This window comes from Oratosquilla oratoria, chromosome 26 (assembly GCF_046742065.1).
Source record: "Oratosquilla oratoria isolate Oo_2021 chromosome 26, ASM4674206v1, whole genome shotgun sequence".
In the NCBI taxonomy this organism is placed as follows: Eukaryota; Metazoa; Arthropoda; class Malacostraca; order Stomatopoda; family Squillidae; genus Oratosquilla; species Oratosquilla oratoria.
In genome coordinates, this window is record NC_134802.1 from 1,600,682 (window position 1) to 1,627,480 (window position 26,799).

The 26,799-nt window shown below is 39.2% G+C and overlaps 1 protein-coding gene across 1 annotated transcript in view; it reads left to right on the forward strand.

Annotated features, from left to right (window-relative positions):
- BicD (Microtubule-associated protein Bicaudal D) overlaps nucleotides 1–26,799 on the forward strand; it is a 327,397-nt gene that overhangs the window by 285,031 nt on the left and 15,567 nt on the right. The window contains exon 14 of the mRNA XM_076209252.1: nucleotides 12,493–12,673. Coding sequence (XP_076065367.1) covers nucleotides 12,493–12,673 — 181 coding nt within the window. The remainder of the gene's footprint in view (nucleotides 1–12,492; nucleotides 12,674–26,799) is intronic.

A 26,799-nucleotide genomic window follows, 5' to 3' on the forward strand; every position in this document is an offset into this window, starting at 1 on the left:
GTAGCCAATCTATGGAAGCCTGCTTCTTCTCTTCTACACATTTCTTTGCTTCCTCATCCCACCATTCACTACCCTTCCTTCTATTTCCTCCTGCCCTCCTTGTTCCACACACAATCCTTGCACAGCTGATGACTCCCTCCTTGAACTATCCCCACTCCTCCTTCACTCCCTCCCACTCCTCTCTCAACTTCTTCTTATACTCCTTTTCCTTTTCTTTCTCATTTAAGCAGTTCACTCTTAGTACCTCCCTACCTTCTGCGCTTTTCCTCTTTCTCCACCTATTCTCCACTCTCAATTTACCCTCCACCAGAAAAGGATCTGATATTCCCCCACTCTCTCCCCTTAGAATATATACATCCTTAACTCTTCCTACCATTACTCCTGGTCACCATTATATAGACCATTAACGCTCTATGTGCCCCCTTCCATCCACCACCCTCTCCCATGTGTGCTTATGCTTGACTTTCTTCCTAAACACTGCATTTGCTATAATCAACTCTCTTTCAAGACACTTCTCCACCATTAATTCTCCACTACAATGTTTACCTGGAACTCCATACTTCCCAATCAGTCAGTCTATTGGTTAATTTCCTACCCTAGCATTAAGGTACAACTACATTGACTTTTCCCTAATCCCTCTATGCACTCATTTAAATCTACCCAAAACGCCTCCCTTTCCTCAATGCTCTTCTCACTACCAGGCCCATACGCACTTAACCCTAGAACCACATCGCTGTTTTTGAGAAACGTGAACCACATCGCCGGGAGAATTTTACCCTTTTTTGGAAAATAAAAAAAAACATGCTTAACTTCAAAACAGGTTTATTATAAAATAAACATTGAAAGAGTAACTCTTAAACTTTAGAATGATGATATGTAAACTTAATTAGTACTTTATGTTAACTCTGTATGTGATTTAATGCAAAGTAAGGTAAAATTACTCAACGAAAAGTGTGTGCATGCGCGCGGAAGAAAATCTCCCTGCGATGTGGTTCAAGGGTTAAAAAACCCACATCTCCCTTCCCAACTTCACCTTCATCCACATCAACCTTGAAGAAATCTCCTTCCACTCCACCACACGCTTACCTATCTCTTCACGTACTAGGATAGCCACCCCTTCTCTCCCTCGTCCCCTCTTCACTCCTGAGAACCTTGCAACTACACTCCCAAACTCACACTTACCTCTCTCTTTCATTTTAGTTTAACTCAAAGCCAGTTCATCCATCTTTCATCTCACAAACATACTGTCTATCTCTTCCCTTTTACTCTCATCTATACCACATCCACACACATTAAAGACCACCTTAGGGTACTGGTTGGAAAACTCCCAGACCCTCTTATGCCTTTATTTTTTTTTTTTTTTTTAGGAATGTTCCCTGTGGGGCTATAAGTAGCAGGACTCCTAGTCCCATCCCCGTCCCGTTTTTTGTCGCCTTTTACAACTCAAGTGGGAAGACTTGGTGGTAGCATTGTTTTCCCCCTCCACAGGGTCGGCAAAAAAAGGAAATGAATATTCAGAGAAATGGTACAGGACAGTAACAAGGGGTTGGACAGTCGTAGTATAAAAGTGTCATAATTTCTCTATGAACAGAGTTTTCCTCTATCATAGACAAAATGATGTGTGGCTCTGGTCCATAGAGGCACCCCATATAGACCCTAAAGTATCAACTGCAAGCTACTTTGCCACAATAGCATGCAACCAATACCCCAGATGGGGTATTGATGTAAATATCATGAGAAGAGTGAAAATGAGGAGGATGGTAGACTATTGGAAAAATACCTAGAAACTATTTTTTCATAGAGCCGAGAATGGAAATGAAGTTCAATAAAAATGCAAATTACTGGAAATGGACAATAGTGGCAACAGACCATCCTTAAACTATTATCTGGGAAGTTAACCCATTACAAACACAAAAGGGAAAAAAATGTTGATAGAAGACAACCTGTCACCTGACAGACATAACAGCAGGATTGTGGGAGACATATGGACTATTGCAGAAGATTAAAAGGGCTTTTCACTATATGGATGAAGAGATGATGAAAAAATTCATTGAAACCCTGATCCATCAAATAGTGGAATATGCATCAGTAGTATGGTCCCCACACAGACTGAAGGATATAAGCAAGATGGAAAGAATACAGTTGTTATTGTGCGGGATGGGTGAACTATGTTACTTCTGTGACCTGTAATTTTTTTTCCAGTTTTTCCAGTTCTTAAAATAAGTATAGTTTTTGGCAAAATGGAGAAAGATAAAGAAGAAAGAATAACAAATGAACCAACAAAAAGAGGATTAGACATAAGTATAGTGGAAAGTCCTAGAGGTGTCATCCCCAAACACCCCTGTGTGATTGATACTCCAAGAAAAACCAAAGGTGGGAAAGTAATTTTTTTCAGGGTTTCAAAGAAACCCAGGTAAAATAGGAAAAAACTTAGATATAGATAGAGAAATTAGATATAGTAATGCATTAAGAAATCGTGAAGTAAATGACTTAATGGAAGAAATTATATATTTAACATTGGACTACCGAGCTGTACATAGAGAATTGATTACTTTGCGTAAGAGTAATTAGCAAACGATCAAAGAACTAAGTGACCTATGGAGCAAAATTGAAATCCTTAAAAGAGAAAATGAGAGAATGGAAAATGAAAACAAAAATCGAAATGATGCACTGAAAAAGGTCAAAGAGCAATTACAAGTAGTGACCAGAAAGGTGGAAGAGTCAATCAAAGAAACAGACCTCATTGAAATAAAAAATCAATATAAACAAGAACAGGAAAATTAAAAAACTATGTTTTAGAGAAATAATACAAAAGCAGATGGAGTAAAACACAAAAGAAACAGTTATGAAAGTAATTAAAGAAAAGGAAAATTTGATGAGAGATACAGTTGACAAAGGTAAGTGCATTGTTGTCCATGATATCCAGGAAAAACATGATATGTATAGATACCAGAGAGAAAAGGAGAAGGAAATAGCTAAGGAGAAATACAGGATGAAGGGCAAAATTTTGATAAAGAAATCAACAAAATCCATAGAATAGGCAAATATTCAAAAGAACAAAACATAGACCTCTGAAAATAAAATTAAGAACTCAAATGATAGACAAGGAGGTATTATTGAAAGCGGTTAAACCGGCAAACAGCGAGAAATTCAAACATATATGGATGCAAAAGGAAATGAATGATGAGGAAAAAGAGAAAGACAAAGCTCTCAGAATTGAAGCCAATGATAGAAATGAGAAGAGAACAGAGACGTGGAAAAAAAAAAAAAAAAAATTGGAGAGTGCTGGACTTCACTGAAAAAAGGTACATAAAATAAATGGAAACTTAAACCAAAAAAGAAACATAAGAAATTAAAAGTGGCATACACAAATATCGATGGCATGATCTCCAGAATCAGTGAACTAAATGACTATCTAGAAACAGAAAAACCTGCTGTCATGGGAATAGTAGAGACAAAACCGAAAGGACCTCTATCAACAAGCATAGTGGGACATGGTCTATCCAACTACTGGGTGAAAATATAACAGAAAAGCAGTGTCATGATATTGACCAAATAGGGTCTAAATGTGACAAAGATTATTGAAGGCCAAGGCAATGTAGAATTAGTTATGATCAAAATTGCAACCAAAAAGATAAAATTCATCTAACCTAAACTAAACTAACCTGTGTTTAATAAATCATTACCTGCAAATTAAATGTCATCCAGCTCGTCCTCGTTGTCGTCATCATGAGAGACGTTGGCGGGCTTTTCAACCTCTCAGCTTGCGGGGTATACAAAGTTCTTGCATCTTGAAGGAATGCATGTATCTCCGCTCCATAACATTCCTTCAAGAAAATGTACCTGGCGAGGTACTGTCAGAAGTACTGAGGCCGTCAATTGACAGACGACAAGATGGCATCCCGATCCTATGCTACCGACTTCGTTCATTAGCATATTTGCTTGTAGCAAGGTATTTTTTTTTTTTTTTCATTTCCGCCCACAAAATTGCATATTACATTGATACATTTTAATTTACAAAATTAATAATTAATTTTCTATTGCTATATTGTGCCCATGGTCACAACTAAAAAAATACCAAGGTATTTAATATGGAATGTCAGCATACGCGGATTTGGTCATACACAGTAATTTCAGGAACCTAACCACCGCTTTATTTGAGGGCTTTCTGTAATCCACGATTAACCGAGACCAAGTGAGTAGACTGAGCAGTACATGGCGTTGTTTTGAAAACAATAACAAACGTAGGTATCTATTTTAACTTTTTTTTTTACCTGGACATATGGCAGTTTTTTCTTAATATTTATGATGTAAAAATAATTTTCTTTTTAATATTTATGATTTAAAAATACAGTAATTTTTTCAACAGGATTTTATTCGTTATGGCGAATTTTTAGTTCGTATTTTGATTTTTGGGACAACGTGGCACAAAATTTAAAACCGGCATCTATCATAACAAACATGGCGTACCATTCATCCGACACGACTTCGTTACTTACGAAATCTGTTTTAGCACCTTTTTTGTTTTGTTTTTTATTTCCACTCACAAAATTGCATGTTACGTTGATACATTATAATTTCCAAAATCAATAATTAATTTTCTATTGCTATACTGCGCCCATGGTCGAAACTAAAAATTTACCAGTACTGGTATACACTTTACCTCACAGCTAATATCCACCGTACAAGTTCATTTATAACACCATACAAATTAATTTTTAAAAAGAATAATGCAAACGCAATTGTACAAATATAATATTTATTATGTATCCTATGTAATATACAAAACAATATAAATATACTGTAGTCTGCGCGTGTGTGTATGCGTGCCCAACGCGGCACAAATTTTAAAACGGTTCTCTACATTTGAGATTGGTTTTGAAATAAAATCCGTGTGTGATTGAATCCGTGTTATTTGAATCCGTGTTAATTGAGGGCCTTCTGTAATGTAAAAGAGATTAATTCATTCCCAAGCACCAGATGAATACTTATTTACATAATTACACTTTATATATCATATAATAAATAAAACATAAAAATGTAAGTCAAACGAAAAACATAACAGAAGTAAATTTAATGACAAAGGAACACTGTACAGTTATTATGTAATGTATGTTATGTACCCTTTTGGCTGTGATGTGATGGTATAGATGGATGGAGATGAAGGAGGGAAAGGGGCAAATTGTTGCTTGGAAGGGGAATCCCCTTCCATAAAAACTTCTGGTGATTCTTGTTTAGGTGTTTCTTCTCTTCTCTGGCTCATGTAAATCTTTCGCTTGGGTTTCTTTCATTTTTTCTTTCACTAAAAACCTTTCCAATGTTTGTTGTTTTAGCCTGTGCTGTAAATTTTTTTCTGAAATGTTACCTCACAGCAGAAGAGTGAGTCTGTCTTTCATTGGCATGTGCCCAGGCAGCGATTTTTCCTTCTTAGTGATATAGGTTCTTTTTGGCAATTTTTTTCCAGAATAATCCGGTTTCATCAGCATGAAATACCTGTTAGGGGAGAAGACCTTCTTTCTTTATAAAGTCACCAAACTCAACCACAAAATTTTCTTCCATTTCCTTGTTTGAACTCACTGCCTCACTATGCCCAACTATACTGTGAATTTCACTTCTGTTCTTAAATTTTTCAAACCATCCTTGACTTGCTTTAAACACAAAATCATCAGCACTTGTACCAGGGCTTTTCTTTACTTGATCATCGTAAATTGCTAATGCCTTCTCACATATAAATGCTTCAGAGATACTATCTCCTGCTGTTTCTCATTTATATAAACAAGCAACATCTTTTCCACTTCCTCAAGTATTTGCAGTCTTTGTTTACTAATGACGGTCACTCCTTTTACAACATCAGCCGACATAATCACTTCTTTATTCTTGAGAATAGTACAAATTGTAAACTTTGCCATACCCTACTGCACAGCAAGATCAGATACACGAATGCCATTTTAGTGTTTTACATAGAGGGATTAGGGAGAAATGTCAATGTAGTTGTATTGGGAGACCTCAATGCTAGGGTAGGAAATGAACCAATTGACGGAGTGATTGGAAAGTATGGAGTTCCAGGTAAAAATCGTAGTGGAGAATTGATGGTGGAGATGTGTCTTGAAAGAGAGTTTATGAGAGCAAATACAGTGTTTAGGAAGAAAGTCAAGCATAAGTACACATGGGAGAGGGTGGTGGATGGAAGGGTGGCAGATAGAGTGTTAATGGACTATATAGTGGTGACCAGGAGTATGGTAGGAAGGGTTAAGGATGTACATGTTTTAAGGGGAGAGAGTGGGGGAATATCAGATCATTTCCTGGTGGAAGGTAGTTTGAGAGTGGAGAATAGGTGGAGAAAGAGGAAAAGGGCAGGAGGTAGGGAGGTACTTAGAGTGAACTGCTTAAATGAGGAAAAAAAGGAGAATGAGTATAAGAAGAAGTTGAGAGAGGAGTGGGAGAGAGTAAAGGATAAAGTAGAAGTAGGAGTGGAGGAGGAATGGGGATGGTTCAAGGAGGGAGTCATAAGGTGTGCAAAGATGGTGTGTGGAACAAGGAGGGCAGGAGGAAATAGAAGAAAGGGTAGTGACTGGTGGGATGAGGAAGCAAAGAAGGGTGTAAAAGAGAAGAAGCAGGCATTCATAGATTGGCTATAAATTAGGACGAGGGAATCATATGAGAGGTACCAAGTAAAGAGAAAGGAAGTTAAGCATAAGATAAAGGAAGCAAAGAGGAGAGCAGATGTGAAATGGGGAAAGATTATGACAGAAAATTTTGAAAGTAATAAAAAGATGTTTTGGAAAGAAATTAAAAGAGGAAGAGGAGGCAAATCAAGTAGAGAAGAAAAGGTAAAAGGTGCAGATGGAGAGATGATAATGGAAGAGAAGGCAGTGAGAGGAAGGTGGGCAGAGTATTTTAGGGAGTTGTTAAATGTGAAGGAGGATAGGGAGGGAAAGGTAGTTGCAGTGGGAAGCGCTAAGAAAATGAGAGTGATGAGTGAGGAAAATGGAGGAGAAATAGGGAAAGATGAAGTGAAAGCAGCCATTAAGATGATGAGAGCAGGTAAGGCACCTGGGTTGGATGGATGCCATGCAGAATGTATGAAGAAAGTAGGTACAGTTATGGTGGACTGGCTGGTAAGGTTATTTAATGTTTGTTTAAGAGAGGGTAGAGTGCTGGAGGACTGGAGGAGTGCCTGTGTAGTTCTGCTTTACAAAGGAAAGGGTGACAAATGTTAGTGTAGTAGTTACAGAGGGATCAGCTTGTTGAGTGTAGTTGGGAAGGCTTATGGGAGTGTCTTGACTGAGAGGATTAGGAGAGGAACAGAGGGAGTAATTGGTGAGGAACAATGTGGTTTTAGGACAGGTAGGGGTGTGTAGATCAGATTTTTATGGTAAGACATATGTGAGAAAGCTATAGGAAAAGGTAAGGATGTTTTTTGGGCTTTTATGGATCTGGAAAAGGCTTATGACAGGGTAGACCGGAAGGCACTGTGGGAGGTACTGCAGATATACAGGATAGGAGGAAAGCTGTTAACCTCTTCACTCCGGGGCACATCGCACATCTGGCAGCATTAGCTGCCAGACATGTGATGTTGCGTCATAATAATCGCATTATAAAGAATAAAGTCACTGCTCAATCGCTCATTCTCTTTCACCCGTGAATTTTGATAACCATAGAAAATATGATGAAGCCAGTTTAGAGAGAATGAGGGTCACGCAGGTATGACTACAATCATCGCGTACCCACTTGCTCCTCATGAGGCCTATGTAGGCATCACCATATGGAAGTGGTTAAGAGCAGTCAAAAGTTTTTATGAGAGTAGTAGAGCTTGTGTTAGGATTAGAAATGGAGAGAGTGAATGGTTTGAGGTAAAGGTGGGACTTCGTCAGTGATGTGTTATGTCGCCCTGGCTGTTCAATCTTTACATGGATGGGGTGGTGCGAGAGGTGAATGCAAGGGTAGTGGGTCAGGGGTTGGAGATGATTAAAGAAAATTGAGAAAAGTGGGAGGTGAGCCAGTTGTTGTTTGCTGATGACACTGTGCTTGTAGCAGGATCAGAGGAGGTATTGAGAAAGTTAGTGACAGAGTTTGAGAAGGTGTGTGAAAGAAGGAAGCTGAAGACAAATGTGGGCTAAAATAAGGTGATGAGATGTACAAGGGGAGAGAGTGACAGTAGGCTGGAAGTGAGCATTAAGGGTGAGAAACTGGAGGAAGTGGATGGTTTCAGATACTTGGGTGCGAATGTTGCAGGAAAAGGAGGAGTGGGGGTGGAGGTAGAATGTAGATTGAGAGAAGCGAGTAAATGCCTTGGTGGATTAAAAAGTGTAATGAGAAATAGACATCTGGGAATGGATGCTAAGAGGAGGTTATATGAAGGAGTGATTGTGCCAACAGCAATGTACGGGGCAGAAACATGGAACATGAGAGAGGAAGAGAGAAGGAGTTTGAATGTGTTTGAGATGAAATGTCTGAGAAGTATGATGGGGGTTACTAGGCTAGATAGAGTGAGAAATGAGGAGGTGAGGAGGAGAACAGGGGTGGAAAGGGAGTTGGGAGATAGGGTTGATGAAAGAGTATTAGGATGGTTTGGACACATGGAAAGAATGAGTGAAGAAAGATTAGTAAAAGAAGTGTGGAAGGAGTGAATATGAGGGGGCGTCCTAGGATGAGATGGATGGATGGGGTGAAAGGAGCTTTACAAAAGAGAGGAATGTCTGTGGAGGAAGGACGGGAGAGGACAGAAGATAGGGGTGAATGGAGAAGGGTTGTGTATAGATGAGGCTGTGATGCATGAGGGGGAGTGGTTGGGGGATGGGGGGTGAGGAAGTATGTATGAATATTTTTTTGATGCAGCCCGAAGGGATTTCTCCCCGTCTTCTCCTTTTCTGCATGGGGGGACGGAGAGGTGGGGTAACCGAATTTATGAAGTGGCCTTGCTGTGGATGTGCTGTGTCTTGCGACACTGCTTCTGACCCAGGGCAGTGGACAGGATCCAGGGATGACCCGTCATCCAGGAGGTGCCAAGATAGGAAGAAGGGTGGAGGGGAGTGGAATATATGGGAAATGAAATGGGTGGGAGTGATTTCTATGCCTTCTTTTTGGCTACCCCCCCGTGTAAGGGGGAAAAAGCCTTGGTATATATATGTATGCGATAATTTCTTTCTTCACATTGATTATTTTTCTCACATTTCTTTTTCCTTTACCAGTATCACTTGTTGCTTTCTTTGGAACCATGACTGAGGGCTAGTGTAGGAAAAATAAATGCTGAATGCAAGAAAACTGATAACAAAAGTACAGGACAACTATTCTGCTCAGCGGCCAACAGAGAACTGTTTACGTTTCCTCAGCGCCCACGTGTCAGCATAGTTCGAGAACTGAAATTTTGTTTGAAAACAGTTATTTCCAGCTCGAATTTTTTGTTTGAAAACCAAATTGTTCAAGTTCAGAGACTGTATATATATACAGCAAGTCCTCGTTATATGGTACATATGCGTTCCTGAAAACCTTACTGCAAATTGAAATTACCGTATACCAAACCCATTATAACATACAGTATAATAATAGGATATGGCAGACGTACCTTCTCCCTGCTCTTTCCTCTTCAAAATATCTAGCGGATACCATATCTGTGAATTTTTCTTACCGTAGATAGAATTGAGGTTAGTAATTACCTAATACCATAACTGTGAATTTACTGGATAAAGTATCACTGTATAAGGAGGACTCACTGTATATATATAGTTTAATTTTACATAAGAAATACAAAAATAAAATTAAAAATTAATATAATTAGCTCAAACATTTACTTCGACTTCTGCCGCTATTTTAAAATTTTCTCTGGTTGTATGTCCTAATGTCTGCAGATTTTATCACCACTGCATAATATTTTTTAAACTAGATGACAGTGTAGGCTTATCATTACCATAGCATATTCCTAGCCACCTCATTCCCTATGGTTTTGATGCTATGTGAAAATAAAATATAGCAATGATTATTTAGTAGTGGTATCTCATATAGCACACAATATGCTGCATGGCCCTGTTCAACCACCAGAACAATGAATAAAAGGTGAATTACTGAATTGGCATTGGCATTGGCATCAGCAAAATATTGCCAATGCCAATGCCGAATCCCTTTCTAAAAAAAAATAAAATGCCGATATTCACTGATGCCAATGCTGATTCACCAAAAAAGTGCTGATTCTTGCCCATGCTGATTAATTGGCATGCCCCTAAGTACAAGACAGTATTAACCACTTCCATACGGTGACGCCTACGTAGGCGTCATGAGGAGCAAATGGGTATGCGATGATGCCGACGTCGGCGTCTTGATTATATTTATTGTAGTCGTACCTATGTAACCTCCATTCTCTCTAAACTGGCTTCATCATATTTTCTATGGTTATCAAAATTCACGGGCGAAAGAACGAACGATTGAGCACTGACTTTATTTTCTATAATGCGATTATTATGACGCAACATCGCACGTTGGGCAGCTAATGCTGCCAGACGTGCAATGTGCCCCAGAGTGAAGTGGTTAAGAGAGGGGGACAGCATAATGGAGAGAGTGGCAGTACAATGAAGTAGCATCATTTCTCTATGAGTAGATATGTCCTCTAACACGGACAAAATGTGTAGCTCTGGTTTGTAGGGCCACCCCATATAGTCTTTGAAGCATCGTGTGTATGCTACTGAGCATATTATATTGCAAAACAACATGCAGCAAATTCCTCAGATGAAGTAAAATTGAATGGCAAAATCTTATCATTGTGAGAAAAATTTAAGACCTTTGGTACACAGTAGTGACCTTCAGTCCATGCATGAAAGATCTGGGTGTAGAAATTTGCAAGAAAATAACCATACCAAAATCAGTTACAAGCATGGTTTTTGGACAGCAGAAAAGAATTAATCAGCAACATTGTAGAGAACCACACTAGATGTTGCTCCCACAGCATAGTTCTCAACAGTCAGGAAAACATAAACACCCATTAAACAATACAAAATACAAAAGGTTCTCAGTGCATCAAGAGTAATAATATCATGCATCTAAACCACCCGATGAAATCTGGATAGAGAAACCAAAATACTCACCACAGGACATCACATGAAAATTATACACAGTTCTATGCAAGTAACCTCGACCCTGCTCACTCATCTTATTAAATCACACAAGCACAACCAATTGAACACAACAAAAAGGGTACACCAACAGTATATTTCTCAAATGTCGACAACAAAGATCCACCTTCACCACACACATATCTAGCAGAATACATTCACACTCAGATAACCTAGCACTATAAAATGATCATAAAACACACTATTTCAACAAACCCATCTAGATACTAGGCCCACAGAAAAACTTTACAAGAGAAGAAAAAAATGCACTAGCATAATTATGGTCAGGTCACCATCTAACATGAAAATGGTATCAACTCAGAATAGGCCTGGCTACAGAAATAAAATATCCCAGATCACATAGAAGACAATCTTACATTTCCTGATTGTATCCCTATAAAGGAAACAAAATATTTTTCTATGAGTAACTTAGACTAATAGACTTAGGCTGTTGCTGGTTAACAGTCATGAGTTTCTTGCAGAGATCTGGGGTAGTAGATTGAATGATCTTCAATAGTAGCAAAGGCACCCAACTTAATCATATCCAAACATTATTAACCTTAATCACAAGTAGGATAAGTTTTGGTTTAATTCTTACTGCTTCTCATGGTGCTAGGACAGCTTGAATAGCACTGGTGTACCAAAAATGATAAGGTAAGAGATTATGTGGGCATTATATAAATCAGTATTTGTCACTCTGGGGTCCTTGGACCAATCATATGCCACAGTTTCATAAGTGATGTTGCAAACTCAAAACTTGTAGTTGTTGGTGCCTGATGATTGTATTCAGTGTTGAAGTGATCTCCAGGAGGTTAAAAAAAAAAAAAAGTACATGGGATACATGAGGAAATGGGTTGAGCTCATTGATCTAAACAATACTATTGCAATAGTAGGGCACACACTAGGAAAGCAATCAAACTCACAATGAAATAACAAAACCACTGATTTAGTGAGCAATGTTAATACTCTTGAGTTTGTTTGTTTTTTCTCTCTCCAGCCTTATGACTGAAATTTGGAAACAAGAAATATGAAAAGTTGGCTAAACTTAGCTTTTGATCATGGTATATTTGTTGGTGAATTGATAAAAAAGTTGTATTTACCTAATAGTATATGGAGTTGAAATTGGATTAATGGGGTCCCATCTCTTCTCCCAATTAGCAAGTTTGAAATTTTGCCATAAAATCATTCATATTGTTGGCCTGGATTATATTTTCATCCAACTTGTTCCATTAGTAAAGATGTCTATTTTTTTTTTTTTCTATGTTCATTATTTTTGTTTTGTATGTTCATAAAGTATGGATTTACAAAATTGTCATTGTTGCAAGGAAAACAAAATGCAAGCTAACAGAAAAGATGTCAATTTGCAATTATAATGATTTTTGTTATACAGGTCTGCGTGCTATGTTTGCTGCCCGATGTGAGGAGTATGTAACACAATTGGATGAGGTGCAGAGGCAGCTGGTTGCTGCAGAGGAAGAGAAGAAAACTCTTAACTCTCTGTTACGAATGGCCATACAGCAGAAACTGGCTCTTACACAACGCTTAGAGGACATGGAATGTGATAGGGAAAGGTAGGTACTTAACTTTAGATTGTGATAGGGAAAGATAGATTGGCTTGTAGAAAATAGAAGAACTAGCATTACAATGGAATCTCAGGTCTAGATTTTCATCTTTAGATGAAAAAAATATGTAGTTCAAGCTGAAACAAGTGAACTATAGTGAGAATATGTGAGTGCTGATAACAGTTGAACTTATGTTTAAGATGATGACTATTAAGTAAAAAAAATCTTAAGATTAAAGTAAAAGACAATTTAGATAATCTGTAATAATCTCTAAAAAGAAATATCTCTTTAAAACAGTGGAACTTTTGACTTTCTATCTTTATACCAAGAGGCTTCTTCACTTGAGGAATTAGAAAAAGAGAAGACACTAAAAGATGAAGCTAAGGAAAAAAATGTGAAGAGAGCAGAGACTGAAAGCAAGGAATTCTATTGGAGAGTAATCGACATGAGACTGAGAAAATGGTGCACCAGAATGGGAGAACCAAAGACAGAAAAAAAGAAATTAAAGTGGCCTATACTAACATCGACAGATTCATTTCAGGACTGAATGAACTTAATGGTTACCTGTTAGAAGAAAAACCAAACATAATGGGAATTGTGGAGACTAAACTAAGGGGTGCAATACCACCCATCAATGTTGGACAAGGACTATACAAATACTGGATTAAAAACAGACAAGAAACAGGGAGGAGGAATCATGTGCTTGGCCAAGAAAAACTTGAATGTGACAAAAATTGTGGAAGGGAAAGGTAATGTAGAAATGATCATGATAAAAGTCGAAGACAAGGACATGAAAAGTAGAAAGTTTGTGGTGACTTATGTGTCCCCAGAAATGGACGCTTGGGAAGCGAATGAGCATATGAGACTGAAGTAAAGGAAAAAATATACATGGAGAAAAATTAAAAGCATAGGAAAGGAAGAATGATATACAGCAAAACGGACTTTGGAAAACTAAAGCAATTCCTTCAGAATGCAAATTGGGAAAAAATTTACATGGAAGAGACAAAAATGGAAGAGAAATGGGATATCTTGATGGAAAATTACAATGAAGGGGTGAATAGGCACGTACCAAGACAGAAGCTAGAGAGAGTACATTAAATGCTGGTTCAACAGAAGATGCAGTGAGGCAAAAGATTGAAGGAACAGAGCTTGGAAAAGATGGAGAAAAGATAAAAAACCTGGAAAATGGTAAGTATATATAAGCTATAGACTTGAGTATGTAAAAGTGCAAAGAGAGGAAAAAAGAAACTATGAAAAAGACATTATAGATAAATACAAAGAGCAACCCAAGCTATTCTATCGATACGCAAACGGTAAAATTGAAAATAAACAGGAAATGGTGAAATTACGCCAAGAAAATATAGAATGCACAGAAGATTTAGAAAAGGCCAAAGTCATGGAATATCACCTCAAGTCTGTTTTCATTAGCGAGAAGGCACAATATTTGGACAAAGGAAATGAAGTGCGATCTCCCCCCATGAGCGAGATAATAATAACACAAAAAGAAATAATGGAACATTTATCAAACCTTGATGTCAGGAAATTGCATGGCCTGGATGGAATTGCAAATTGGATTCTAAAAGAATGCAAAGAAGAACTAATGGACAAAATACATAACATAATAAGTTGCTCACTTAAAGAAGGAAAAATACCAAAAGACTGGAAAAATGCTAACATTGTACCAATATATAAAGGAGGAAACAAGGAAGAACCAACTAACTATAGACCGGTCTCACTAACAAGCACTATAGCCAAAATTTGTGAGAAAATTATCAAGAATAGATGGGTAAAACACCTGGAAGAAAATATAATAAACCCAAGACAATTTGGGTTCAGACAAGGAAGATCATGCACCACAAACTTAATATGTTTTTACTCAAGACTAATAGACATGGTGCAAGAAAGGAATGGATGGGCTGATTGTGCCTTCCCGGACTTAAAAAAAGCTTTTGACAAGGTAAAACACAAAAAATTATTTAAAAAAACAAACTGGAACATATAGGAGGGGTACAAGCGAACCTACAAAAATGGTTGGAGGCCTTCCTGATTGGTAGAAAGATGAGAGTAGTACTCAGAGAAAAATATTCAGATTGGAAAGAGGTGTGATCAGTGGAGTTCTGCAAGGATCTGTACTGGCTCCAATAATGTTTGCTATTTATGTGAATGACATGGATGGTGATGTGCAATGTTACATGAGTTTCTTTGCAGACGATGCTAAATTGTTAAGGAAAGTAAAAACTGAAACGGATTGTATATCACTACAGGAAGACCTGAATAAGGTATGGAACTGGAGTCAGAAATGGGAAGTGGACTTCAACATGAAGAAGTGTAGCATAATGGAGTTTGGAAACAGTAAAAATAGAATATAAAGACAATATAATATTGGAACTAAGGAGATGAAGAAAGTGGGATCCAAAAAAGATTTGGGTGTAATTATCTCAAACGACCTGTCCTATGACAAACAGATACACAAAATTGTCGGAGAATCCTATAACTCAAGGGTTCCCAAAGTGGTCGATATCGACCCCCAGGGTTCAATAAGACCCTCCAAGGGGTCAAAAGCGGGTCAGTAGATTGCTAGGGGGTCGATGAAACCTTCCAAGGGGTCAAAAGGGGGTCAGTAGATTGCTAGGGGGTCGAAAGGGGTCAGTAAGTTACTATGGGGTCAAAAGGTAATTTTTTAAATTAAATGGTTAGCATGAAATGATCCTGTTCTCTTCCCATACTGAAAGAGTGAGAATAATCAACCAACCAATATCTAAACTTAAAGAAAATCTTGTCAGTTTACTCTGAGTTGAAAATTCTCCTCATTCTGTGCATGTAGGGAGAATCTCACATACACACAACCACATCGTGAATGAACATCAAGATGACGAGCTTATGTAATATTATTGGCTTGAATAATAAACTAAGTTGAAAGGGAAGGGTGAGTGTAAGTTTGGGAGTGTAAGTGGGAGGTTATCAGGAGTGAAGAGAGGGCGAGAGAGGGAAGGGGTGGCTATTCTAGTAAGTGAAGAGATAGGTAAACGTGTAGTGGAGTGGAAGGAGGTTTCCTCAAGGATAATGTGGATGAAGGTGAAACTGGGAAAGGAGATGTGGGTCTTTGTAAGTGCATATGGGCCTGGCAGTGAGAAGAGTGTAGAAGAAAGGGAGGCCTTTTGGATAGATTTAAATGAGTGCATAGAGGATTTAGGGAGAAATGTAAATGTAATAGTACTGGGAGACCTTAATGCTAGGGTAGGAAATGGTCCAATTGATGGAGTGGTTGGGAAATGTGGAGTTCCAGGAAAGAATCGTAGTGGAGAGTTGATGGTGGAAATATGTCTAGAAAGAGAGTTGATGATAGCAAATACATTTGGAAAGAAATTAAGAGAGGAAGAGGAGGCGAATCAAGTAGAGAAGAAAAGGTAAAAGGTGCAGATGGAGAGATGATAATGGAAGAGAAGGCAGTAAGGGGAAGATGGGCAGAATATTTTTGGGAGTTGCTAAATGTGAAGGAGGATAGGGAGGGAAAGATAGTTGCAGTGGGAAATGCTAAGAAAATGAGAGTGATGAGTGAGGAAAATGGAGGAGAAATAAGGAAGGATGAAGTGAAGGGAGTTGTTAAGATGATGAAAGCAGGTAAGGCACCTGGTCTGGATGGATGCCATGCAGAATGTCTAAAAAAAAGGAGGTACAGTGATGGTGGACTGGCTGGTGAGGTTATTTAATGTTTGCTGGAGAGAGGATAGAGTGCCGGAGAACTGGAGGAGTGCCTGTATAGTTCCACTTTACAAGGGAAAAGGGGACAAGTGTGAATGTAGTAGTTTCAGAGGGATTAGCTTGTTAAGTGTAGTTGGGAAGGCTTATGGGAGGATCTTGATTGAGAGGATTAGGAGAGGAACAGAGGGAGTAATTGGTGAGGAACTGTGTGGATTTAGGACAGGTAGAGGTTGTGTAGATCAGATCTTTGTGGTAAGATAAATATGTGAGAAAGCTATTGGAAAGGGGAAGGCTGTTTTTTGGGCTTTTATGGATCTGGAAAAGGCTTAAGATAGGGTAGACAGAAAGGCACTGTGGGAGGTTATGCAGATAATGGGATAGGAGGAAAGCTTCTCGGAGCTGTCAAGAGTTTTTATGAGAGTAGTAGAGCTTGTGTCTGGATTAGAAATGAAGAGAGTGAGTGGTTCGAGGTAAAGGTGGGACTTCGTTAATGATGCATTATGTCGCCCTGTGTGTTCAACTTATACATGGATGGAGTAGTGCGAGAGGTAAATGCAAGGGTAGTGAGTCAGGGATTGGAGATGGTTAAAGAAAATGGAGAAAAGTGGGAGGTGAGCCAGCTGCTGTTTGCGGACGACACTGCAGTTGTGGCAGGATAGGAGGAGGGATTGAGGAAGTTGGTGACAGAGTTTGGGAGAGTATGTGATAGAAGAAAGCTAAAGATAAATGTGGGTAAAAGTAAGGTGATAAGATGTACAAGGGGTGAAAGTGGCAGTAGACTGGAAGTGAGCATTAGGGGAGAGCGACTGGAGGAAGTGGATAGTTTTAGATACTTGGGTGCAAATGTGGCAGGAAAAGGTGGAGTGAAGGTGGAGGTAGAATGTAGATTGAGAGAAGCGAGTAAATGCCTTGGTGGATTGAAGAGTGTAATGAGGAATAGACATTTGGGAATGGATGCTAAGAGGAGACTGTATGAAGGAGTGATTGTGCCAACAGCACTGTATGGGGCAGAAACATGGAACATAAGAGAGGAAGAGAGAAGGAGTTTGAATGTGTTTGAGATGAGGTGTCTGAGAAGTATGATGGGGGTTACTAGGTTAGATAGAGTGAGAAATGAGGAGGTGAGGAGAAGAACGGGGGTGGAAAGGGAGCTGGGAGATAGGGTTGATGAGAGAGTATTAGGATGGTTTGGACTCATGGAAAGAATGAGTGAAGAGAGACTAGTAAAAGAGGTATGGAAGGCAGATGTGGGGGGGAGTGAACATGAGGGGACGTCCTAGGATGAGCTGGATGGATGGGGTGAAGGGGGCATTGGGGAAGAGAGGAATGTCTGTTGAGGAAGGACGGGAGAGGACAGAAGACGGGTGAATGGAGAATGATTGTATATGGATGATGTTGTGATGCATGAGGTGGAATGGGCAGGGGGATGGGGGGTGAGGTGGTATGTGTGAGCAAAATTTGATGCAGCCTGAAGGGATTTCTCCCCATCTCCTTTTATGCATGGGGGGTCGCCGATTTAATGAAACGGCCTTGCTGTGGATGTGCTGTGTCTTGTGACACTGCTTGTGACCCATGGCAGTGGACAAGGTGCAGGGATGACCCGTCATCCAGGAGGTGCTAAGATGAGAGGGAGGATGGAGGGGTGTGGAGTGTATTCAGGGATGGAATGGGTGGGAATGATTTTATGCCTTTTCCTTTTTGGCTACCTCCCTTGTAAGGGGGAAAAAGCCTTGGTATATGTATGTATGTATGAATATTACTTATAGTAATATAATAAAGAGTATATAATATCACTCTTAAGTTATTGATAAATTATAGATATTTATTTAAAAAAAACTTATGTTTATGTATATGTGAAAGTGTATCATTATTGGAACGCTGTTGTCTTGATGAATGTTGCCATTTGGCCCTTTTATAATGGATCAAAATAAGAAATAAATAAGTAAATAAAAATAAACGAATAGAATAAGTAGAATCCACAAACACGAAAACTGTGACTATGGTACTTTAGAATTACCATAAGTGATTTATGAGACCAAACAAGAACTACAGTAAAGAATTAAAACAATAATATCAACAACAAAAATGATAATCATAATGATGATAATAACACTATTGATAACTAAAATTATAATAATAGCAATAATATCATAATAATAATAATCATAATAATAATCATAATAACAACTATAATAATAATGATAATATTACTATCATTAATAACAATAACACCACCAATAATAATAATAAACTGACGTAATTAGTGAATTAATAGTTTGGGGGTCTATAGAAAATCTTAAACTTTACTAGGGGGTCGATGAGCTGAAAAGTTTGGGAACCCCTGCTATAACTTGCTAAGATCAATAAAAGTGGCATTTACATATTTGGATGAAGGAAGTTGTTAAAAAGATATTAGTCACACTGATAAGGCCTAGACTAGAATATGCAGTGATATTGTGGTCACCCAGTACCAAGAAGAATATAAAGAAAATAGAAAGAATCCAGAGAGCAGCCACAAAATGGCCCCAGCACTTGCAAACTTGTCATATGTGGAGAGACTGGCTAAACTGGAGTTAATGACTCTGGAGCAAAGAAGAGAGAGAGGTGACCTACTGACCATCTACAGAATCATGAAGGGCACAGAAATACTCAATAGAGAGAGGACTTGTTAAACTGAGACAAGAGAAACACAAGAGGACATGGAAAGAAATTAAAAAAACATAGTTATAGAAGAGATCTGAAGAAAAACAGGTTTCCCACATAGAGTGGTGGACACTTGGAACAAACTGGACAAAAAAAAATAGCGTGTGTAGAAACCATTCATAAGTCTAAGAGCAAACTAGACACTATGAGATATGAAGGTGGGACACCACAAGCGTAGCTCCCCTTCCCATGAAATACAACTAGGTAAATACTTGAGGCTAATGGAAATAATGCAAGAAAGGAATGGATGGGCTGATTGTGTTTTCTTAGATTTACAAAAAGCATTTGATGATGTACCGTACAAAAAACTACTAAGAAAAATTGGAACAATAGTTGGTGTACAAGGAGAGTTATTAAAATAGATAAAAGCTTTCCTGAACGGGAGAAAAATGAGGACGATATTTAAAGACAAATTATCGATCTCGGAAAAAATGATAAGTGGAGTCCCACAAGGTTCTATATTGCCTCCGATAATGTTTGCCATAAATATAAATGACATGGATGAAGGTGTGGAATGTTATATGAACTTCTTTGCAGATGATACAAAACTACTATAGAAAGCAATTATAGAGGAAGTCTGTGAATCACTAGAGAAAGACCTAGATAAAGTCTGGGAATGGAGTCAAGTGTGAGGTGAACTTCAGCATGAAGAAATATAGTATAATTGAATTTGGAAAAAGTAAAAATAGAATATCAGGGCAATATAAAATTGGTACAAAGGAAGTAAAAAAAGTTAGCTTGGAAAGGTACCACACAAAAAATTTCTTTTGCAATTTCTTTTCTTCGAGATACATTGGGTTTTTCTTTACTATAAAACTACAATGCACTTTTTTATCCACTGTGTCTCTGACCAATTCTCTTTTTCCTTAATTATTTTAATTACCATTTCTTTAGTACTTATTTCCATTTGCTGCTGTACTATTTCTTTAGATTTTTTTTTTCCACTTTCCATTGATTTTTTATTGGAGATCTGTCTCTGTTTCTCCAACTTTCTCAGTCACTGCTTGTACTTGTTCTTTCACTTTTTTCAAAGCCTCATTTTTGTTTTTCATTTTCATTTTTCATTCTTTCATTTTCACATCTGACCATGTTTAATTCCTTTTTTAGATCATTAAGCTCCCTGTTAGTCTCAACATTAGGGTAATTCCATCATGAGGAATGTTATATTTGGAGACAAGTTATTGAACTACTCTTGAGTTATATTACCAAAAGTTTACAAGATATATCAATGGTTATTGCAGGCTATATTACCAATACTTCAGTCTTGCTCATGACACAATCAGTTTGTTTATATGTAGTAATTCAGATTATATAATTTCAAGAGTTGTGTGAGGAATGTTACTGTGATGCTATCTCATCTCCGACTTTGCATGCATAATTTCATAAACTCTCTGATTTCACTGGTTCAGTTAAGGAGTGCTTCATATCAGTAATGGATGAATAGATAAGCAACCTACTATAGCCAGCTAATTTGGTTATACTTAATAATTATTGTGCTACTAATGGAAATGTAGCCTTCACACACGTTACCAGAAAAGTGAGACACGTTACTTGTGCGATTTCTATGTTAACAAAATATTACATAATTTGCTGCTACTATATTTAACTGTATAGTAATACACATTATATACACACATATCTGAACAACTAATTTACAGAAGAGGGGAAATTACACCTTTGAATGCGTGTACCATCCTCAACACTTCGGGAGCTGGTAAGTATTGTTCAATCATATCCTCTGATATCTCATCTTTATCTGGGATGTCAGGGAAATTGAACTGAGCATTACCAAATCTGTTGGTGCCCTTCATTCTCAGGTAATTTACATTGAACATCCCCTCTTCTGACTCAGACTTAATGACTGCAACATAATGTTTAGATGTCTTCTTGGTTGTATAATGAACCAGTACATAGTTACTTAGTCCTGTTTTGGGAGCAGGTTCAACTTCACTGGTAGACTCTGGCTGTGTAATGAATGACTGACATTTCATTATGAGACGGGATGCTTTCTACATCTGATTCAATGCTATTTGAATCAGATTGGGTCAATATCATAGCCACAACCCTCAAGATGACATTGCTTATATGGTACTGGATCAGAGGACAAATGATACAGTTCAATTTTGTAATGGCCAAGAACTTTAACTGACCTGCACTGCTGAATGGATTTTGCTGCCTGACAGTTTTGCCAGATATCTTTATACACTGAATGCTGCATTCTTATATCATCTGTTGACACACAAAGTAATTCTGTCTTGTCTGTTGCTTTCTTAGCCTCCTCATAAAAGTCCCTAGCTGACTTTACTGTGCAATGACCTTGCAAAACCCATTGGTAGACATTCCATTTCAGTAGAGCACCAACCCCATCATGAGGTCCTTTACCATGATAACTTTCCTGGAAGGTAGAGAGATGCTGTGTCTTGGTGCATTGCTTCTGACCCAGGGTAGTGGACGAGGTGCAGGGATGACCTGTCATCCAGGAGTCAAGAAAAGAGGGAGGGAGGGGTGGTGAATGGGAGTGGAGTATGTGGGGATGAAATGGGTGGGAGTGGATTTATGCCTTTGACTTCAATACAAATCAAATACTTGGATGCACATTAGGCTGCATGATGTATGATGATGCATCATAATACATACATTATAAAAAATTAAGTTACAGCAGTTACACTCGTTCTGTTTCACCCAGAATGTTTATAACCACAGAAAATACAATCAAACTTGTTCACTGAGAGTGATAATAGGATGCATCAAAACCATCACTTGAGCACAAACCACAGGTGGGAATGGATGGCTAGAAATGAGCTCTGATGTACAGCACTTTTTTGATAAATTCAAAGGAAACACTTAGCTTGTATTTACATTTGGGAAAGAGCTGTGTTTATTGTGTGACTGAAATGATAAAATAGAGTAAATTCAACATTATTGTTAATTACACAAAATGGAGAATGATGAAGGAGAAAGATGAAAAGTGAACCAACAAAAAGAAGATTGGATATAAGCAGAGTGGAATCACCATTGGGGGTTATACCTAAGAAATCTTGTATGATTGATACCCTGATATCTACTCTGTGTATTTTCAGGGTTTATATAAGAAAGTGAAATACTAGGTAGAGGTTTAGAATTGGAAAGAGAATCTAGGTATAAAAATGTCCTAAGAAATTGGGTGATTGCAGAATTGATAGAGGAACTAATGGATCCGAAAACTGAATACAGTAGAACCTTGCTATTCATACACAACCCGTTCCAGGAGGCTGTTCGAATGGCGATTTGTACGAATGGTGAATAATTTGTTCCCATAAGATATAATGTAAATTGGATTAATCCATTTCAGGCCCACAGATGATTGCTTATTTAAACCTTTGTAATATTTTAAGCATAAAATACATAGAAATATGAAAAACAATAAATATACAGGACTGTACATGAAAAAAAAGTAACTGCACTTTACCTGCACTGAGGTTAGCTGATGGCATAAGTGGAAGGTGGAGAGGAGGAGGAGGGATGTTGGTGTTACTGTTTGGAAGGGGAGTCACCTTCCATATAAATCAGCTAACATCCCATCAGGTGTTTTCTCTCTTTCTAGTGTTCTTTCTTTTTTTCTGTCTTTTTGCACTAGATGAATCTTGGGATTCTTTCTTTAAAAACCTGTCCAATGTTGTCTGCCTTTGACGATTTTTCAGAATTTTTCTAAAATGGTCAATAACATTGTCATTGAACAAATTGATGCTCCTGTTGACCACAGCAGTGTTAAGATGCCATTTTTCCACCACTCTCTGTGTTTTCTCTGAGTGATAACAGTTCTTTAATTTCTACAGTGGAAATACTTCCCTTACTACTTTCCGCCTCAGAAAAAAGTTCTTCAACCACTTCTTGCTGCTCCCTGTGCAGTTCTTGGAGTTCTTCAGTTGTCAGCTCATTTCTGTGGCCTTCGACCAACTCCTCCACATCATCACTGTTTACATCCAAACCCATGGACTTCCCCAGGGACACAATATCATCCACCACTACAGGCTTTGTGTCAAAGCCTTCAAAGTCTCTGGCTGCCACAGTCTTGCCACAGATTCTTCCTGGCAGAGTTCAGTGTCCTGAAAGAAACTTCCCCCCAGGCTTTGTCTATTATTCTTAAGCTTGTGTGGATGATGCGTAGCGTACGGAAGTTAGCACGAGACTGAGCTGAAGCGACCGCGTGGCGCGGCCATTAACAAGGTGACGCTGTCCGAATCGCGGGGCAAGCGTACAAATGACTAGTTGAATTTTACTTGAGCAAGTTGTATGAATAACGAGTTGTACGAATAGAGAGGCGGACGAATCGGGGTTCCACTGTACAGGGCAATGTACAGAGAGGTGAACCAACAAAAAAGAGCTAATGCTGAGACTAACAAGGAACTTAATGATAAAAAAAAAAGGAATTAAACATGGTCAGAAGTGAAAATGAAGGAATGAAAAATGAAGATAAAAAACAAAAATGAGGCTTTGAAAAAGTGAAAGAACAAGTACTAGCAGTGACCGAGAAAGTTTGAGAAACAAAGAGATCGCCAAGAAATAAAAATCAATGGAAAGTAGAACAAGATTTTTATTTTTTTTTTCTTTTTTTTTTATCAAACAAGCCCACCGGCTGCGCCGGCCAGGCTTCGCCTGGGGGCTTGGCCTTCGGCAATGCTCGCTGCGCTCGCGGGCGCTTCGCGCCCTGGGCTTCGCCCACTTTGTGGATACTATAGCCTATGGATAATTAAAGAATAAGAATGCAATTGGTACTTTATTCAACACATTTACAATCCCTACATTTCTTTGATGGTGGAGGTGTCTTGATCTCCTTGGTTGACCTCTTTGTCTTCTGGAGCCCGTCTTTTCTTCGGTGATCCTCTGTCCTCGGAGTCTTGATCGCCTTGGGTGACCTCTTCGTCTTCTGAACCCTGTCTTTTCTTCGGTGACATTTTACGCTTAATGATTCTCCTCAAATACGCTAACAGCTCCTCATCGCTTACTTCTTCGTCGCTGTCAGGAGACGGAGGTGGTTTGACAACCCCTTCATCCCCTTGCTCGGGTGCGTTAACTTCCTCTTCTTCCTCTTCATCACGCATTACCCAATCTGGCATGATCATCTTGATGCAATCTTCTTCTGTGATCTTGTGAATACCTTCGGGTATGTCTTTGCTTTCGAACTCAACTTCTTCCTCCTCAAAAAGAGCTTTACTACCAATAGCATCCTTCGCTGGCTCCTCCTCGACATCTACTGTCTCGGTTTCAACAAACAACTCTTTATATACCCTGTTAAAGGCCGGCCGGCGTTCAACTCCTTCATCACCTCTACGCCAGCCCGTGTAGTACACCAACGCGTTCCAGTTGGTTACTCGTGAACAGGCCACGTATAGTTGTCCATGTGCGAAGCATTGGACGGAATCAAGCAGAAGTCCACATCGCTCGAAAGTTTGCCCCTGGCTTTTGTTGATGGTCATGGCATAACTGAGCTTGACGGGAAGTTGCTTACGCTTGAAGTGGATTGGGGTATCTTGAGACTCTAACACTATACGTGGAATCAAAACTTGCTCGCTGCGGTAGCTCCCTCCTAGTATCTTTCCGACTATCACGTTCTTCTTCAAGTTAGTCACCATTATCCGGGTTCCATTGCAAAGCCTAGGAGGACAGATGTTTCTGATGATCATGAGGACACATCCTACTTTCACCTTCAAAGCGTGTAGAGGCAACGACGGGCTTGTCATGGCGTTAAAAACTGACGCTTGGACGTCAGTCTCTTTGTCCACGGGTGTGTCGACGCTGAAGTAAATCCGCTCTTTCTCCTGGTTACGGTCGTATATAAACTGGTTGATACTTCCCACGTCGTCATTTGTGGGTGATACTATTGCTCTCTTCTCGAAGTAAGACATGTTGAGATGGTTCTCTTCAAACTCGTCGTAAACTTTAGACACTAACTCCTCTCGTGAGTTTGCCCGAACACCAAAATCCTTCTCAAAGACGATCTCGCCGTTGTTATGGGTGCCGATGGCTAGAAGTTGTTTGGCAAACCTCTTGTTTTTGACGTCATCCTTCTTAAGGCGTACGTTTTCTGTCAACTCCAACTTTGTCAGTCCTTCCCACATGTAACTCGATTTGATGCAGTAAGCCAGTTCTTCTGTCTTCCCTCCGTTTCTTATGACCGGCAGGATTTGTCGGAAGTCTCCTGCGCAGACAAACACCTTGCCTCCCATGAACTTTTCGTTCTCCATGATGTCTCTCAAAGTGATGTCTAAAGACGTCAACATGTTCTTGTTCGCCATTACGACTTCGTCCCAAACTATCAGTCGAGTTTGTTCTAGCAGTCTTGCCATTTCTGTGTTCTTCTTGACGCTACACGCTCTAGTTTCATCGTATTCCATCAAGGGTATCTTGAACATGTTGTGAGCCGTTCTTCCCCCAGAAAGGACGGTTGCTGCAATCCCAGACGAAGCAACAGCTAAAGCGATCTCTCCCTGGGAACGAACAGCATCCAACAACAAATTCAAGACAAAAGACTTCCCGGTGCCTCCTGCAGCGTTGACAAATATGCCGTTATTCTTATAGAGGTATCCCTTTTCCACTCGCTTCATAACAGTTTTGAAGACATTTCGCTGTTTGTCATTCAGAAGCTTAGACTTTTCCTCAACAGACTGTTTCAGCCTCTGCTTGTTGTACGCCTTCTCTCTTCTGATGACATTAGATGACCGTGCACCTCCTCTTGAAGCTGGAAGACCGTACTGTGTGATCGAACCCCCGCCGCAGTTCCACACAAAGTGTTGGATCTCATCCAAGGCGTCCAAATAGATTTCATCGTTGTACTCTGTCAGCTTGGCTTGATGCAAGTAATCGCTGGAAAAGTAGTCTTTGACCTCTTCCCATATGCCGGACTGGTCCTCGAGATCAGAAAAGACCAACATACTTGCATAAGTTTCTCTGAGTTGTTTTCTGTCGTTAGTGTGGTTGATAATGTCCATAATCGTCTCTTTCCAAGTTGCTTCATCACTGAGCAAACCGAGTGCTTTAACGGCTTCTCTATTTGTTTCGTACATGACGCCGTCTATGGTACGAAGGTCTTCGAACGACTTTGGCCCCTTTTTATGTGTCAGCAGGAGCCTCAGATAGAACAGTTCTACCGTCTTGGTGGTTACAGCGCGAATGCGACCCAGACTGTATGTACGCCCAACTCGTTCCTCCCATATGGCTTTTTGTGCGTTATAGATGTAATGGAAGGGCAACTGGCTGTAGTATAACGTGGCTGCGAACGCGTCCTTCTCACACAACTTGAAAAAGGCGGTTAACTGAGTGTCCCTTTTAACTTTTTGAGAAAGTTGCTCATCTGTCATCTGTTCGTGGTAGAATACTGAATTCTCACCCTCTAAGTGCAAATCCAACGGAAACACCGGTGGGTAAGATTTGTGGATGTCGAATTTGAAAATCTTCCACGTCGCCTCGTTAGAATTGATGTATCTGGCCTCCTGGTAGTTTCTGACTTCGTTCACAGAGTCATCTTCTCCTGAAGTTTTGGTGAACAATATCTTGTCAGAACCTTTATTAACATACTTGGTGACATAAGCTATAGCTTTTATAGAATTTGAGCACTCCACGTTAATGTGTGCGTCGTATTTGAGACAAAGATAGGGGTTATAAGGCACAACCCACGAATTATCTACGGTTACTGTACCGTCCTTCAGTTTGAGTTGAAAAGAGTTACCGCCTTCTCCTACTGAACGCCTAAC